Below are 13,316 nucleotides of genomic sequence, written 5' to 3'. Positions count from 1 at the left end.
CTAATGGTGACATTAAGGGTAGAAAGCAGGACGAGCAAGGTGCAGATAGCCCTAGTGGGGGTGGGGTGGGGGGAAGGGATCGAAATAGGCTAAAAGGTAGAGATAAAATAATGGATGGAAATACATTTAAAAATAATGGAAATAGGTGGGAAAAGAAAAAATATATATAAATTATTTCCCCTAGTTCTAGTCTCCCCCACAAGGGTCTTTTCAGCATGTAAAGTCCTCTCGGGATCTTATATGTTTCAATAAGACCAACTCTCAACTCCAATGGGTGTAGACCCGGCCTGTCCAACCTTTCCCGAGAAAATAATCCCCCACATCCCGGGAATCAGTGGAGTGACACACCAGTCAAAATTAACTGCTGCAAATGTGACATCATCCAGCCGTAAGAAAGAATATCGATAAACGCTGGGCCACCCTCAGCCATAAGTGCAGGTGGCAGGCGGGATATCTGGTTAGTGAAGCTAAACCTTTTTTTTTGGAAAAATATACTTTATTCATGAAATATCTGGAAGAACATTCCAAACCATTTCAAAAATCACCATCGCAAAAGTACAGAGATAAAAACAAAAAACTACTGCGGATGCTGGAAATCCAAAACAAAAACAGAATTACCTGGAAAAACTCAGCAGGTCTGGCAGCATCGGCGGAGAAGAAAAGAGTCGACGTTTCGAGTCCTCACGACCCTTCAAGGGTCGCGAGGACTCGAAACGTCGACTCTTTTCTTTTCCACCGATGCTGCCGGACCTGCTGAGTTTTTCCAGGTAATTCTGTTTTTGTTTTTTTATCACAAAAGTACAGTCAGGTTCAACTTTTACAACATGTAAATCACAAGGTGCATCAATACAATCAAGGCTAAACCATTAGTTCTGTTGAAGGGTCATGAGGACTGGAAACGTCGACTCTTTTCTTCTCCACCGATGCTGCCGGACCTGCTGAGTTTTTCCCGGTAATTGTGGTTTTGGTGAAGGTTGAACCATTCCCACCCAGCCGGGCAGAGGTTCCTAGCTTCCTAAGCAGGCGGGCGCTTGTGTGACTTTGAGTGACTTGTATGGAAATTCCATTCACGGTTCCAAACGAGGCGTCTCCATGGAAACGCATTCCAGAGCGCGGGCGAATAGCCAATGGGGAGAGCGCAGCCCCTGAGCTTCTGGCCAATGAGAAGGGGGAGAAAGAGCATTTGAAAGATTCGCGCGGTGGGGTGGTGGAGCTAAGTGGAGGATCGCGGAAGCAGCGCAGCCCCGGGTACCCGCACCAGCCGCCGTGACTCCCACCCTCCCCGCTAACCTAGACCCCGAGACCCAGTGACTCCCACCCTCCCCGCTAACCTGCACCGAGACCCCCACCCTCCCCGCTCTAATCTGCGGCGGGACCCCGAGACCGACCATCCGCCCGGCTCCTTCCCTTTCTCCACCCCCCCCCCCTCCTACATTACACTACCCACCCCGGGCCAGCGACTGTGCCGAGACTAAGGGAGCCTCCGCCGAATCCCCAGCGCCGCCGGCGATGGCTCTCACCCGCCGCAATGTTGTAAGTTGTAGTGAGTTTAGTTTTGGGGTTGGGTTGGGTTTTTGGGGGGTTGGGTTGGGTTTTTGGGGGGTTGGGTTGGGTTTTTGGGGGGTTGGGTTGGGTTTTTGGGGGGGGGTTGGGTTTTTGGGGGGTTGGGTTGGGTTTTTGGGGGGGGGGGTTGGGTTTTTGGGGGGGGTTGGGGTGGGGTTGGGGTTGTGGGGTGGGGTTGGGGTTGTGGGGTGGGGTTGGGGTTGTGGGGTGGGGTTGGGGTTGTGGGGGGGTGTTGGGGTGGGGTTGGGGTTGTGGGGGGGGTTGGGGTTGTGGGGTGGGGTTGGGGTTGTGGGGGGGTGTTGGGGGGTGGTGGTGAGAAACCGACACATGGTCCAGTCTCCAAACTCTGAGTTGTTAATAATGAGCTGACCCCCTCTCCCCCCAGTCTGCTCGGGGTGACCCCCTCTCCTCCCCCTCCCCCCAGTCTGCTCGGGGTGACCCCCTCTCCTCCCCCTCCCCCCAGTCTGCTCGGGGTGACCCCCTCTCCTCCCCCTCCCCCCAGTCTGCTCGGGGTGACCCCCTCTCCTCCCCCTCCCCCCAGTCTGCTCGGGGTGACCCCCTCTCCTCCCCCTCCCCCCAGTCTGCTCGGGGTGACCCCCTCTCCTCCCCCTCCCCCCAGTCTGCTCGGGGTGACCCCCTCTCCTCCCCCTCCCCCCAGTCTGCTCGGGGTGACCCCCTCTCCTCCCCCTCCCCCCAGTCTGCTCGGGGTGACCCCCTCTCCTCCCCCTCCCCCCAGTCTGCTCGGGGTGACCCCCTCTCCTCCCCCTCCCCCCAGTCTGCTCGGGGTGACCCCCTCTCCTCCCCCTCCCCCCAGTCTGCTCGGGGTGACCCCCTCTCCTCCCCCTCCCCCCAGTCTGCTCGGGGTGACCCCCTCTCCTCCCCCTCCCCCCAGTCTGCTCGGGGTGACCCCCTCTCCTCCCCCTCCCCCCAGTCTGCTCGGGGTGACCCCCTCTCCTCCCCCTCCCCCCAGTCTGCTCGGGGTGACCCCCTCTCCTCCCCCTCCCCCCAGTCTGCTCGGGGTGATCTGGTGGATTATTTTGTAACATTGCAAAAAGCCGGTTTGCTGAAATCCACAACACGGGGCAATTTTGGGGCGAGTTGCGATCCTTTTAAATTTGTTGAAGACCAATGAATTCATTTCCGGAGCTTCAGGATCCCCCTGATTAATCTAATCTAACTCCTTGTGTTTCACTTTGGACTTCATCTTTCTAGATCTCTTAGGGTCTAAACTATGGGTTTACATCTCGCCCCACTTTCCTGTCCCAGCCCTTTTCCGCTCAGTGCGGTTTCACCATATTTTAACGCTGCCCTTTAAATATATCGAATTGAAACATCCGGCATGGACCGGCTGGGCCGAATGGCCTGTTTGTGTCGTGCAGTGTAATAACATCCAGCGAATTTTACCTAGTGTGTTTTAGGAAAATGTCCGTAAGTATTCCGGATGATGAAACCACAATGGATACTGAGCCAAAGGTCCTGGGTGTCCATGGTTAAGTTGTGAATGATTTGCTTTGTCTGAAACCTGGGCTCACTTTGTCTTTGCCTCTGGCCAAACGGATCTGCCGGCAGTATGGTTTATAAAATGATGCATCTTGTCTCTTTTTTTCCCTACCAACCGTGGCTCCTCGAGTCTCCTCCTCCTCCCAGCATGTTCGACCGTTTAAATCCACCCTTTTGCGTTTTCCATTTTTCTCTCCTTACCTACTTCAGCCTCTGCACAGGACCCTTGCCCTTTTAATCTCTCTTGGCTCCCCCTTGCTCTCTAAATTCACTCTCTCCTCCAGTTCTCTCTAAATTTCTCCTCCCTGCGCATATTGATTCTGCTAGACGTATTCACTACCACTGCTCGCCATTTCCCACTGTTGGTATCTCCAACTCTGACTGCCTTGTGTCTTACCAACTCTATTTCCTCCTGCATCTATCCCAAGGGGAGAAGAATACACATTTTCTCTCTTTCCACCTCCCCCACCCCCAATACCTTAGAACTGCACTTTTAAACTCTCAATGGCTGACCCTTTAACCCTCCACTTTATCGCATTACTGCCACTCTGTTGTCTTTGATTTCCTTGTCTTCAGCAGGATTCCTACCCTTTCCCAGCCCAAGTCCTGGGCATTACTCTCTGCCTGAATTCAGACCTGAGCATGTTTATGGCTATGCCACATTAAAATGCTCTTGGGTCACACTCTTGGGCACCCAAATCTTCCACTACTCCAGGGTAATCAGGAGAGCAAAAGTAACTCCTTTGCTGCCAAATGGCTCTAGTTAAACTCACCATTGAGTCCTGTCCTTGTTACCTAATTGCCCTTTTAACATTCATCTGCCCACCTTTCTTGGAACTCTCTGCTTCAATTCTCCCAATTGGATTTATTGAAAGGTAATTTTTAATTGCATTAAGGGTATTCCTTCCCCCTACCCTCAGTACCACCCACCCCAACCCCATATTAACCAGAATGCTAGATTGCAGTGAGGATGGGGGTGGAGAAAATGCATTGTGGTCTATACTATAGCTTCCCTGTGCACTATGGTCTATACTACAGATTCCCTGGTGAATAGCATAACTTGAGAATCGTATCTGTACTTTCCTAGCTCATACTTGTTCATAAAGTAACTTTAAACTTTATCTTGTTAGGCTCTTCGAAACTTGGAAAATATGGAACCAGTCAAGCCACTGGCCAAGGTGACTGCAGGCACCCGAAGGCCTGCCTTGGGAGACTTGGCGAATCGAGTTATGACTCGAGCAGAACAGGTAATGACGGTTCTTAAATTGAACATCTTATTGAGTAGTTTGTCCAGCAAGGCAATTAATAAACTGCTATTACCCCTGCAGAAAAAACAAATGGTAAATGTAGTTTCTAAACCGGTGACATCCAAACCAAAAGAGAAAGTTTTGCCGAAACAAGTCACAAAACCAGTGGCTCATGAGCTGAGGCCGGCAGTTCAGGTGAAGCCAGTGGCTCATGGGATGAGGCGAGCAGTTCCAGAGATGAAGCCAGTGGTTCAGGAGCCCATTCCACAGGTATGCATTACAATGCAATCTTTTCCTATATTTTTTTTTGAGGAACAGCAAACTATTTCATTGTCCCATTTCCTTTTTTTTTTCCTTAAGGCCCCCCTCTCTCCAACACCTATGGATGTCTCAATGACAGAGGATGTGTCTATGAAAGAGGAAGACCTATGTCAAGCTTTTTCTGGAGCCATACTGGAGGTGGAAGACATTGATGCTCAAGATAGAGATAATCCTCAGATGTGTAGTCAATATATAAAAGACATCTACAAATATTTGCGGCAGCTGGAGGTGTGTAGATTGATCAGGCCTGGAGGAGCTGAAACCTGTTTTGTGTTGCTAAATGATCACTTGCCCTTGGTTTACATTTTCATTTCTTGAATTTAGTAGAAACTCCATTTAATGAAAACAACGTATTCTCATGTTTCTGACCATAATGGATCTTTCTAAAAGTAATCCTAAATTTGAAATTTTGAGTTCTAAAAGCACTTTGTGCTTACTGCAATTTCAACCTGCACCTCTAGAAACAGCATCTCTTCTGGTTTTCCTTAAATCTCAATGATTGTAACAGTGAACTAGTGAGTTTCACATTTCAACATGTTTTGAATCAAGACCTATCCTTTATGAAAACTTTTCCCATGGAATTTTTGGTAGCTGCTCAGCTATTTAAGCTCTAACTCAGTTAGAAAGGTCAGCTTTGAGTAATTGATTCAGCCAAATGAAGTTGCCCGTTTATTTGAAGCAGCATTCATATGGAACACTGAATCAAGTAGCATTGAATAATAGAATTACTGTTCCTTGTGCTCAGTCTATGACAGTAATGTTCCCTCGTTTTCAGCATGCACTGCAAAACATTGTTTCTCATCTCTCTTTCTCTGATGAAAGAGGGGGAAGATGGTTTCACACACTGCATGAAATGTTTTAAATTGAACTGAAATTTGCTCTCCACTATTTCAAGCGCTTTAGAACCAAACATGATGTTTGACCATTTTTATACCACATCAGATGGAGCAAGCAATCAAGCCTCATTACCTTGAAGGGCAAGAAATAAATGAACGCATGCGTGCAATCCTAGTTGACTGGCTAATTCAAGTTCATTCGAAATTCCGCCTGTTGCAAGAAACTCTCTTCATGACCTTGGCTATAATGGACCGTTTTTTGCAAGTGAGTACCTTTATAATAAGAGAATATGAACTGCCCAGATTTCTGGAGGCTTGTTGCATTCTCCACTGCAAGCTTCAGTAGCTACCTTTTTCCTTGTAAGCCAGGAAATGGTGTGGGCTGCAATTGAAACAAGTTTCCCAATGGCATGGAAGTTGTTGGGAGGTGTTCAAGGTTTCCTTTAAACTTTGTCTTTAGTGTTTTTTTTAAAAATTGCAATTTCCCTTTAAGTTGCTGCCTTTTGCTTTGCCCCTGATTTTTATTAATTTTTATTTGGTTGACTCAAGTTACAATGAGTGTAGCTTTCCTTGCTACTGTAGGAATCTTGAGTATCGTATTGTCAGACAATTGTGCTTGCAATTTTTGGAAGTTGACTCCAATGTCTTGCTCTGATCTACTTTGCATCTACTTGCACAGAAGCAAGACCTAGGCATTTTAAGTGAAACTGTCAGCTATCCATAGCTTGAGTACTCCAATCTCTGAAGGCAGACTGATTTAATATTGCGATGTTTAGCTTGGAATAAAGCAGATTAGTATTCTTGGCCAATTGTACCAAACAATGAAAAATATCACTTGATGCAGCTTTCCATTTGCAAAACAATATCAATGTGATTATGAGCCTTTTTCCAATGAGCTGCCCACTACTTTTAAAAGCACAATCACAGTCTTAAAACCTCCAACCCTGCTTGTCTGTTTCTGTAGATTTGGGTGACCTGTAACCATCTCTAATATCTTTTACAGTTGGATTTTTTTGAGATAAAAGGCTAAAATAATACCACAGTTTGACTAGCTGAGAGGAAGTGGGCCAAGATTTACCACTCGCCTATCCAGGCACTTTACCTTGTGTGCCCCTCAGGTGTGTACACCTGGCCTCATGAGGATGGATTTGTGCTTTACTGTTGAGCTGCTATATTCAAGATCCAGATGCATGTAGTCCTCAGTCAACTGAAGGGCATTAGTAGAATTCTACCCCAACTGGGGAATTAAATGCCTTTTTTTCAGAGGAAAAAGTCTGTATCCTCTTCATCCCTTCTCCATATTGCTGAAGGAAAATCTGGTTGGACCAAGTGGCTATAATTGCTGCTTGTTTTGGCATTAACAATACCGTGGTAGAGGAATCCATCCCACCTATTCGCTTACATGGAATCACTCATTTAAAAATTAAATAAAAGTAATTCTCAGCTGCTCTTTCCAAGACTTATCGTTCAAGGAAATATGTTCTCATTTCAGAACCAGCCAGTTTCCCGAAAGAAGCTTCAATTAGTTGCTGTGACCTCCATGCTGTTAGCTTCCAAGTATGAAGAGATGTATCCACCTGCTATCGGAGACTTTGTTTACATCACAGACAATGCTTATACCAAGAGCCAGATCAGGCAAATGGAAATACTTATTCTTAAAGAGCTTGACTTTAAATTGGGTCGCCCCCTTCCACTGCACTTCCTAAGACGAGCTTCAAAGACTGACGTAAGTATGGAATCCGAGATCAGTAAAATCATTCCATTAGGAAGACCATTTCTGGAGCTTTCCAGATTTGCACTGACTCCAATAGATAGACCCCAGGTTAATTGTTCAGTCGTGTAAAATGTATATTTGGAAGTTTGATCTCGCATGAATGTTAATGCTCTAATTTGCCTTAAAATAAATAGGTTGATGCTGAGAAATACACCCTGGCCAAATACCTAATGGAACTAACAGTTATAGACTATAACATGGTGCACATCCACCCGTCTGAAATTGCAGCAGCTGCACTTTGCCTGTCTTTCAGAGTCTTGGGCCAAAGTAAATGGGTAAGTAAAACTTTATTTTTGCTTTAAAAGTCCAGATCTCCTGCAGTATTGTAAGATATACTGACAAACACTAGAGTTTAACTAAATGTAGCAAAAGCATTGGGTGGATTAGTAACTTGCCCACCATGTCCTGCATCACATCGGCACTTAAATTCAAATGAAATGGAAGTATGGTTTCCTTAATTTTATTTTTTAATAAATCCCATTGTTTATTCAGTGTCCCTAAGTCATACACGTGTCTTGATCTTTGTTCTCTGCGGGTCTACTGAAATATAGTAGTGCTGTAATTTCCCTTTTGTACCCCCTCCCCCACTAGGCTGTCAATCCCTGGCCTGTGTAAGTAACTTGATTAATACCCATAGCAAGATATTGTAATTGGAAGGAAAATGGATGGTTCCAGATTTGAGGCCATTCTATCTTGTCCTGAAAATCTTGCCCTTTTTTTTGGTCTTTTTTAGACAGCAGTTCAACAATACTATACTGGATACACGGAGGAAGCCTTGAATTTGACTATGAAACACATGGCAAAAAATGTAGTTAAAATGAATGACGGCCTCACAAAGCATGTTGTAAGTATATACCTAGTTGAGATTTGTCCAGTGTATCTTGCATCAGTTTAATGGCATTTCATTCTTTCTTAGGCTATAAAGAACAAATATGCAAGTCCAAAACTACTGAAAATAAGCACCATCCCTCAACTGAAGTCGTCGCTTATCCAAGAACTGGCCTCTTCCTTACTGTAACCTTCTAAAGAGTAACCTGGACATTGATGCACTTTGCAGATGTTTTAAATGGGGAAAATTGCTGCTATTACACTTAACAGGTCCAGCCTTTGAAAAGTTGTGTTGCATATCCTGTACCCATGGGAGTTGTACCAAATGGGTACTTACCCACGTTTAACACCTTGTTAAACTTTTCTGTCGCAGTGTTTTTGTGACTGAGTCACTCCAGCATGCTTCTAGTCTTCAATTTCAACTCCTGTAGCTCTTGGTTTGGAGCGACTATAGTCCAGGCTGGTCTAATGTCTGAAGCTGACCCAAGGACTTGTGGAGACCAGACCAGCCAGGTGCTTTTTTAATTTAGATTTATGTAAATTTTAAAGCTTTTTTTCCTGTCAATCTAAAATTTGTTGCAATGCAAATTTATTCTAAGTTTTCTTATTTAAAAAAAAATCCACTGATTTTATTCTTGTGGGAGTGACTTTCTTGTGCACAAGATTGCTTTTCCTATTTTTACAATACTTGGGGAAAGTTTCACTTGTTTGCTTTGTTCCTGGAATATCTAGTTCGTTCCTTTTTTTTTGTCTTTCTCTACCCATCCCAGTAGCAAACTCGTTAAGCTGAGACTAGATCCATAGCTTTATTAAACTCTATCTTTGTAAAGTGTCTTTTTTTTTTACTTCATTTATTTTGACTTCCAAAAAGGCTCAGTTTAGGCTCATCACTGAGCTGCATGGACCAAAAATTTACTTGGTTTTGTTACTGCTTCCTGCTAGTTAATTGTGGTGGGAGTAAATTGGCCAAGGCTCCTGCAAAGTCAGAGAGGTCTCAACATGCAATGCAAGTACAATATTCACCTGCACTTGGGCAAAGTTAGTTTCCTTAAGGTAGTGCAACAGTGGAAATATAACCTGAGGTATGCAAGAGTTAATTAGAATTCTTGATTGCACATTTTGGTTATAATCTCCAGCAGGCTGAAGCTGTCACTAAGCAAGGCCTGCTGAACCATTTCCAAGCAAGTTACAATGTGTGTAGTTGCTTGGGTATGTACTAGAGGGCAGCTTGAGGATAAATTAGCAGAAGGATGAGGAAAGAAGCTCTGTTGTAGTCCAAGTAAATGAATAGCCTCTCTGCACAAATCCCTAAATATAACCGAATAAATCCAGACTTTTGCATTTGTATATTTTACCACCTTGCCTTTGCTAAAGGTAACATTATAAGCCCCCAAGGGATCTTTTGGTGTTTGGTTTAAAAAAAACAGTAACTAGTTCCATATTACTTCACTAATGCTAGGACTACAACACTAGTAATCACTGCTTAGTGTTTGAATCTCAATGGGTGCTGAAGCTGTGATAAGCTTGAATGTAATGTGGTATTACTGGATGTGATTTTAAACTCTTTTTGAAGATGTTGCACTGTATTATTATGAAGCAACTAGCATAAATGCTGACCCATAAATATTTTTAATTTCCATCCAGTTTCCTTGACAAACTTGATACATCAATGAAGTGTAAATAAAATTATTTGCAAATATACATGGTAACTGTAGTAATGGTTAATATAATTTGAAAGTCAAATACACAAGTAGCAGATAGGTGCAGAATTTTTAAAAGGCTATTCAATAAGTGAGTATCTCCTGTTAAAGTATATAAATAATAGCTCATTTTAAAGGTATGAACATGAGGCAGTGTAACTGCAGTAAAGCATCACTTTTTAAATAAAAAAAAAATGCTTTTAATACCATAGCAGCAAGGCGGGCTGTCAGTGGTGAAAACCAATGATGCAAATGGTGAGCTGAGCTGCTAGATATTCTGACACATCCCTGAACATGTCCTCTCCAAACAAAGATATTGCTATTAAAACCAATGACCGCTGTAAAATTTGATTCCAGTTCCAGCCTGGCCTGTAACATGGACCAAGGGTTGCAAGTCATTTTACACTGGTATGATTCTCAATGATCAACCACAGGTATCAGAAGATTGGAGAGCCTAATTTTAAAAAGGAAAGACCAAATGAGCAATTAGACTAGTTACATTCAAATGAATTTTTCATAAGTAGCATTGAAGACCACCTCACTAACGGTACTGATTTACAAGGGGAAGATCCTGCATCTTCCTTTTCTTAAGGAAAGACATCCCACACTGCTAAGTGTGAATCTGGATTTCAGTAAGCCTTTCTTTCTACATGAAGCTATTAAAATTGAAGATTTGGGATAAATCTTCCACATCACCAAGAAGTGGTTGAAGGGTTAAGAAGTGAATGCACAATGAGTAATGTTGCAGAGGGGGAAAATTAGCAAGTGGGGTATCTTGGAACTGAATTCTGGGACTGTGACTGTTTTCTAATTTTATATAAGTAACCTGGATTCAGAAACTCAATGCAAAGTGATAGCTTAGAACTGGAAGTGAGGGGCTGTGGTATTGCAGCACTTCCCCTTTAACCTATGCCCTGGCTGAGAGTTTACCTCCAATCTTAACAATGGTTCAAGCAATTTGGTCTTTGATCTGATTTGAATGTTTATAGACCATCCAACTGTGTATCAATGACTGACCTGATTTTAGACTACAGACACTGGCAGTCCCAGCCTATTGCCTTTTAGATAATGAGACCCATTGTAATCCCTCCAATAGTTAGAATTGAATCACTTAGTTGAATCTATATTTTGCAGAAGTTTTCACCCCTATAATCCAGACCTTGTTTGTCTCCTTTAGGACATGTAACACTTGTCTTTATGCAGGGATAGTAATAAGTACAACTTGCCTGTGCAAGAAGGTTGCAGAGACTCTTCCAGTTACAGTATAAAGTAACAAAAATGGATACGGTCATATGCTAGCTCATAATGAGGCTTCACTTTAATAGCTGTTATTATTTAATCATCTATGCCACAAACATTATAGCCCAACTATTTCATTATAAATTCACCAATACTTTGGCATGTTAGCATCAATAGTTAGAGCCTTCAATACTGTGCATGAGTAGCTTTTGTATATTCAGGAATCTCCATCCAATTTTTTTTTGTTGGATCATTGCTTTATTGATTTAAAATTCAAGTTTTAGCTTTTAGCAGCTTAATTACTTCAGTTTGATGTTGGTAGTTAAAGACCCTCTACCTTCAATTGTATATAAATAGCTATAAGCATCTGAAAGTTATCGGCTTGCTCAGCCTACCTTGTCACCTAACTAGAGAAACATATCCAGTCACAACACTAGTCTTAAAGGAGGCTTAAAGTCAACATTTCAAATTGACATTTTGTTGACTTTTAATTTTGTATTATGGATGCAAATTCAGACTGACTTACTACACAATTGATTTGAGAACAGGAGTTGAATTTAGTTGTTAACCCTAATTCCGGCCTTGTGCATTACTGATTTTAAGAGCTCCACCAATTGCTGGTAGTGCCTTCATCCGCCTAAGCTCTAGAATTCTCTCCATCCTCCTTTAAAACACTCCTGAAGAATCTACCTCTGACCAAGCTTTTGGCCATCTGCCCTAATATCCTTGAGTGGCTTGGCAAACTTTGCTTATAAGACACCTTGGGCTATTACATGTATAGCATCTTTTTAATGCAATAAAAATTGCAGAGTTATAGTGGAATTACTGCTTCATTTAGTAACTGTGGAGTAATGAGCTTTGGCTGGTTGAGCAGAACCAGTGAAGTGATCTTGAACTGACACCTTGCTTTCCACTTCATTTGATTTTTCTCTGCCTGTACTTCCTTGCCCATGATGGAAGGGTACAAAATGGCCTGTTGCTTTGCTCAATGAGCTTCTAACCCATTCTTTCTAATTTGCATTACTCAAATACCATATGGAAAAAGGGTGAATAAGCACCAAAGTGATAAACGTATCTGGAAAAACAAACTCCAGCTCTAAGTTAAGTCACATCCTGTTTGAGCAACCCTTCAGTTATATTTTTGAGAGAAATTAAAGCACCATTGTTCCAGATACAGTATATTGAATATATTTATTATGTCAATCCAGGAATCCTAATACACTTTAAAGTTTTGCCCATATATAAATTTATAAAATTTAACACATTGGCCAAATGCAGAGGAGTAAGTATTTAACAGTGCTTCTACATTCTAATTGAATAACCTAAAACTTGCAGAATGAGTGTGATAGAGTACATCAATATATAGTTGTTAGACATTACTTTGTAGGATCATTCAGTTTCATAATGTACAGTAAAGGAAAAAGACCAAAACACTTTCTCTTATTACCTCAACTTTACATCAGATACAACACTTATATGGACCAGCCACATTTATGCATTTAATTAAAAGGCACTTTAAAATGCAAATGTTACATTTATACAGTACTGAGAAGAGTGCTTTCTCCTTAAACCTTCACACTGCTCACCAATGAGGTCTACAATACCCCAATGGTGATTGGTAGAAAGTTTGATAGTTTAAATTATTTTAAAAACAGAACACCATTTTCTTTGGGTGTCACGTGCAGCAAATGTTCTTCAGACGTGACTCAGCAGCAAAGTTCAGTGTTTTTCCCGATTTGGAATGCACTTCAAAAGGGAAGTTTTACCTTTCATCACTATTATTCCTGAAGAAAGAACAGATCGCTAAGAAATGTTACATAAAAGTCTACTAAGCAATAATTGACAAAAGGCACTTCAAGCAAGAATGATAAAACCTATACACAGGTATCTTATGGTCCAAGTTAAATGCAACATTCTCGCTAAACTACCAGTTATACACTTTTAGTCAGGCAACGACAAAAGTATAAATACAATAAGTTACAGTTCTTTCAGTACTAGCACAACTGTTGTGTAGCTCCAGACTACAGATATTTGTAGAATTATACATTTGCAAACATCCTATACAGTGTGCTCTCCAGTCATCAAAGCATCACAGGTAGGATCAGGAAAGGTCAATTCGGTTTGAATATAGATCTTGATAGTGACAGGGGTTTATATCTTGGCAACATAGTTGTTGGGGAACAATCCTTGTTTCCCTCGCAGTCTACCTATCCACCAGCCTGAGGGATCTACGACAGAAAGAGAATTTAGACAGATCATCAGGAACTTTGACACACATACCCTGATAGATTGACATCTTAGTTAAAAG

At 42.6% G+C, this 13,316-nt stretch overlaps 2 protein-coding genes across 3 annotated transcripts in view; one reads left to right on the top strand and one right to left on the bottom strand.

The window, feature by feature from the left end:
- Positions 1-1,177: 1,177 nt before the first annotated feature.
- ccnb2 (cyclin B2) lies at positions 1,178-9,772 on the top strand. The gene is made up of 9 exons (XM_078530299.1): positions 1,178-1,533; positions 4,194-4,310; positions 4,392-4,580; positions 4,671-4,859; positions 5,574-5,732; positions 6,960-7,193; positions 7,376-7,516; positions 7,975-8,085; positions 8,158-9,772. The coding sequence occupies exons 1-9, from the start codon at positions 1,510-1,512 to the stop codon at positions 8,257-8,259; spliced, it is 1,266 nt and encodes a 421-aa protein (XP_078386425.1). The 5' UTR covers positions 1,178-1,509; the 3' UTR covers positions 8,260-9,772.
- A 2,408-nt stretch (positions 9,773-12,180) lies between these two features.
- The window catches only part of myo1ea (myosin IEa), a 149,078-nt gene continuing 147,942 nt past the window's right edge, over positions 12,181-13,316 (bottom strand). For both annotated transcript variants that reach the window (XM_078530297.1, XM_078530298.1), the window contains one exon: positions 12,181-13,236. In XM_078530297.1, the coding sequence (XP_078386423.1) occupies positions 13,160-13,236 (77 nt within the window). In that variant the 3' untranslated portion in view covers positions 12,181-13,159. The remainder of the gene's footprint in view (positions 13,237-13,316) is intronic.

Source organism: Cetorhinus maximus, chromosome 26 (genome assembly GCF_964194155.1).
Source record: "Cetorhinus maximus chromosome 26, sCetMax3.hap1.1, whole genome shotgun sequence".
Classification (NCBI taxonomy): domain Eukaryota; kingdom Metazoa; phylum Chordata; class Chondrichthyes; order Lamniformes; family Cetorhinidae; genus Cetorhinus; species Cetorhinus maximus.
This window is presented reverse-complemented; position numbering and strand designations above follow the sequence as displayed.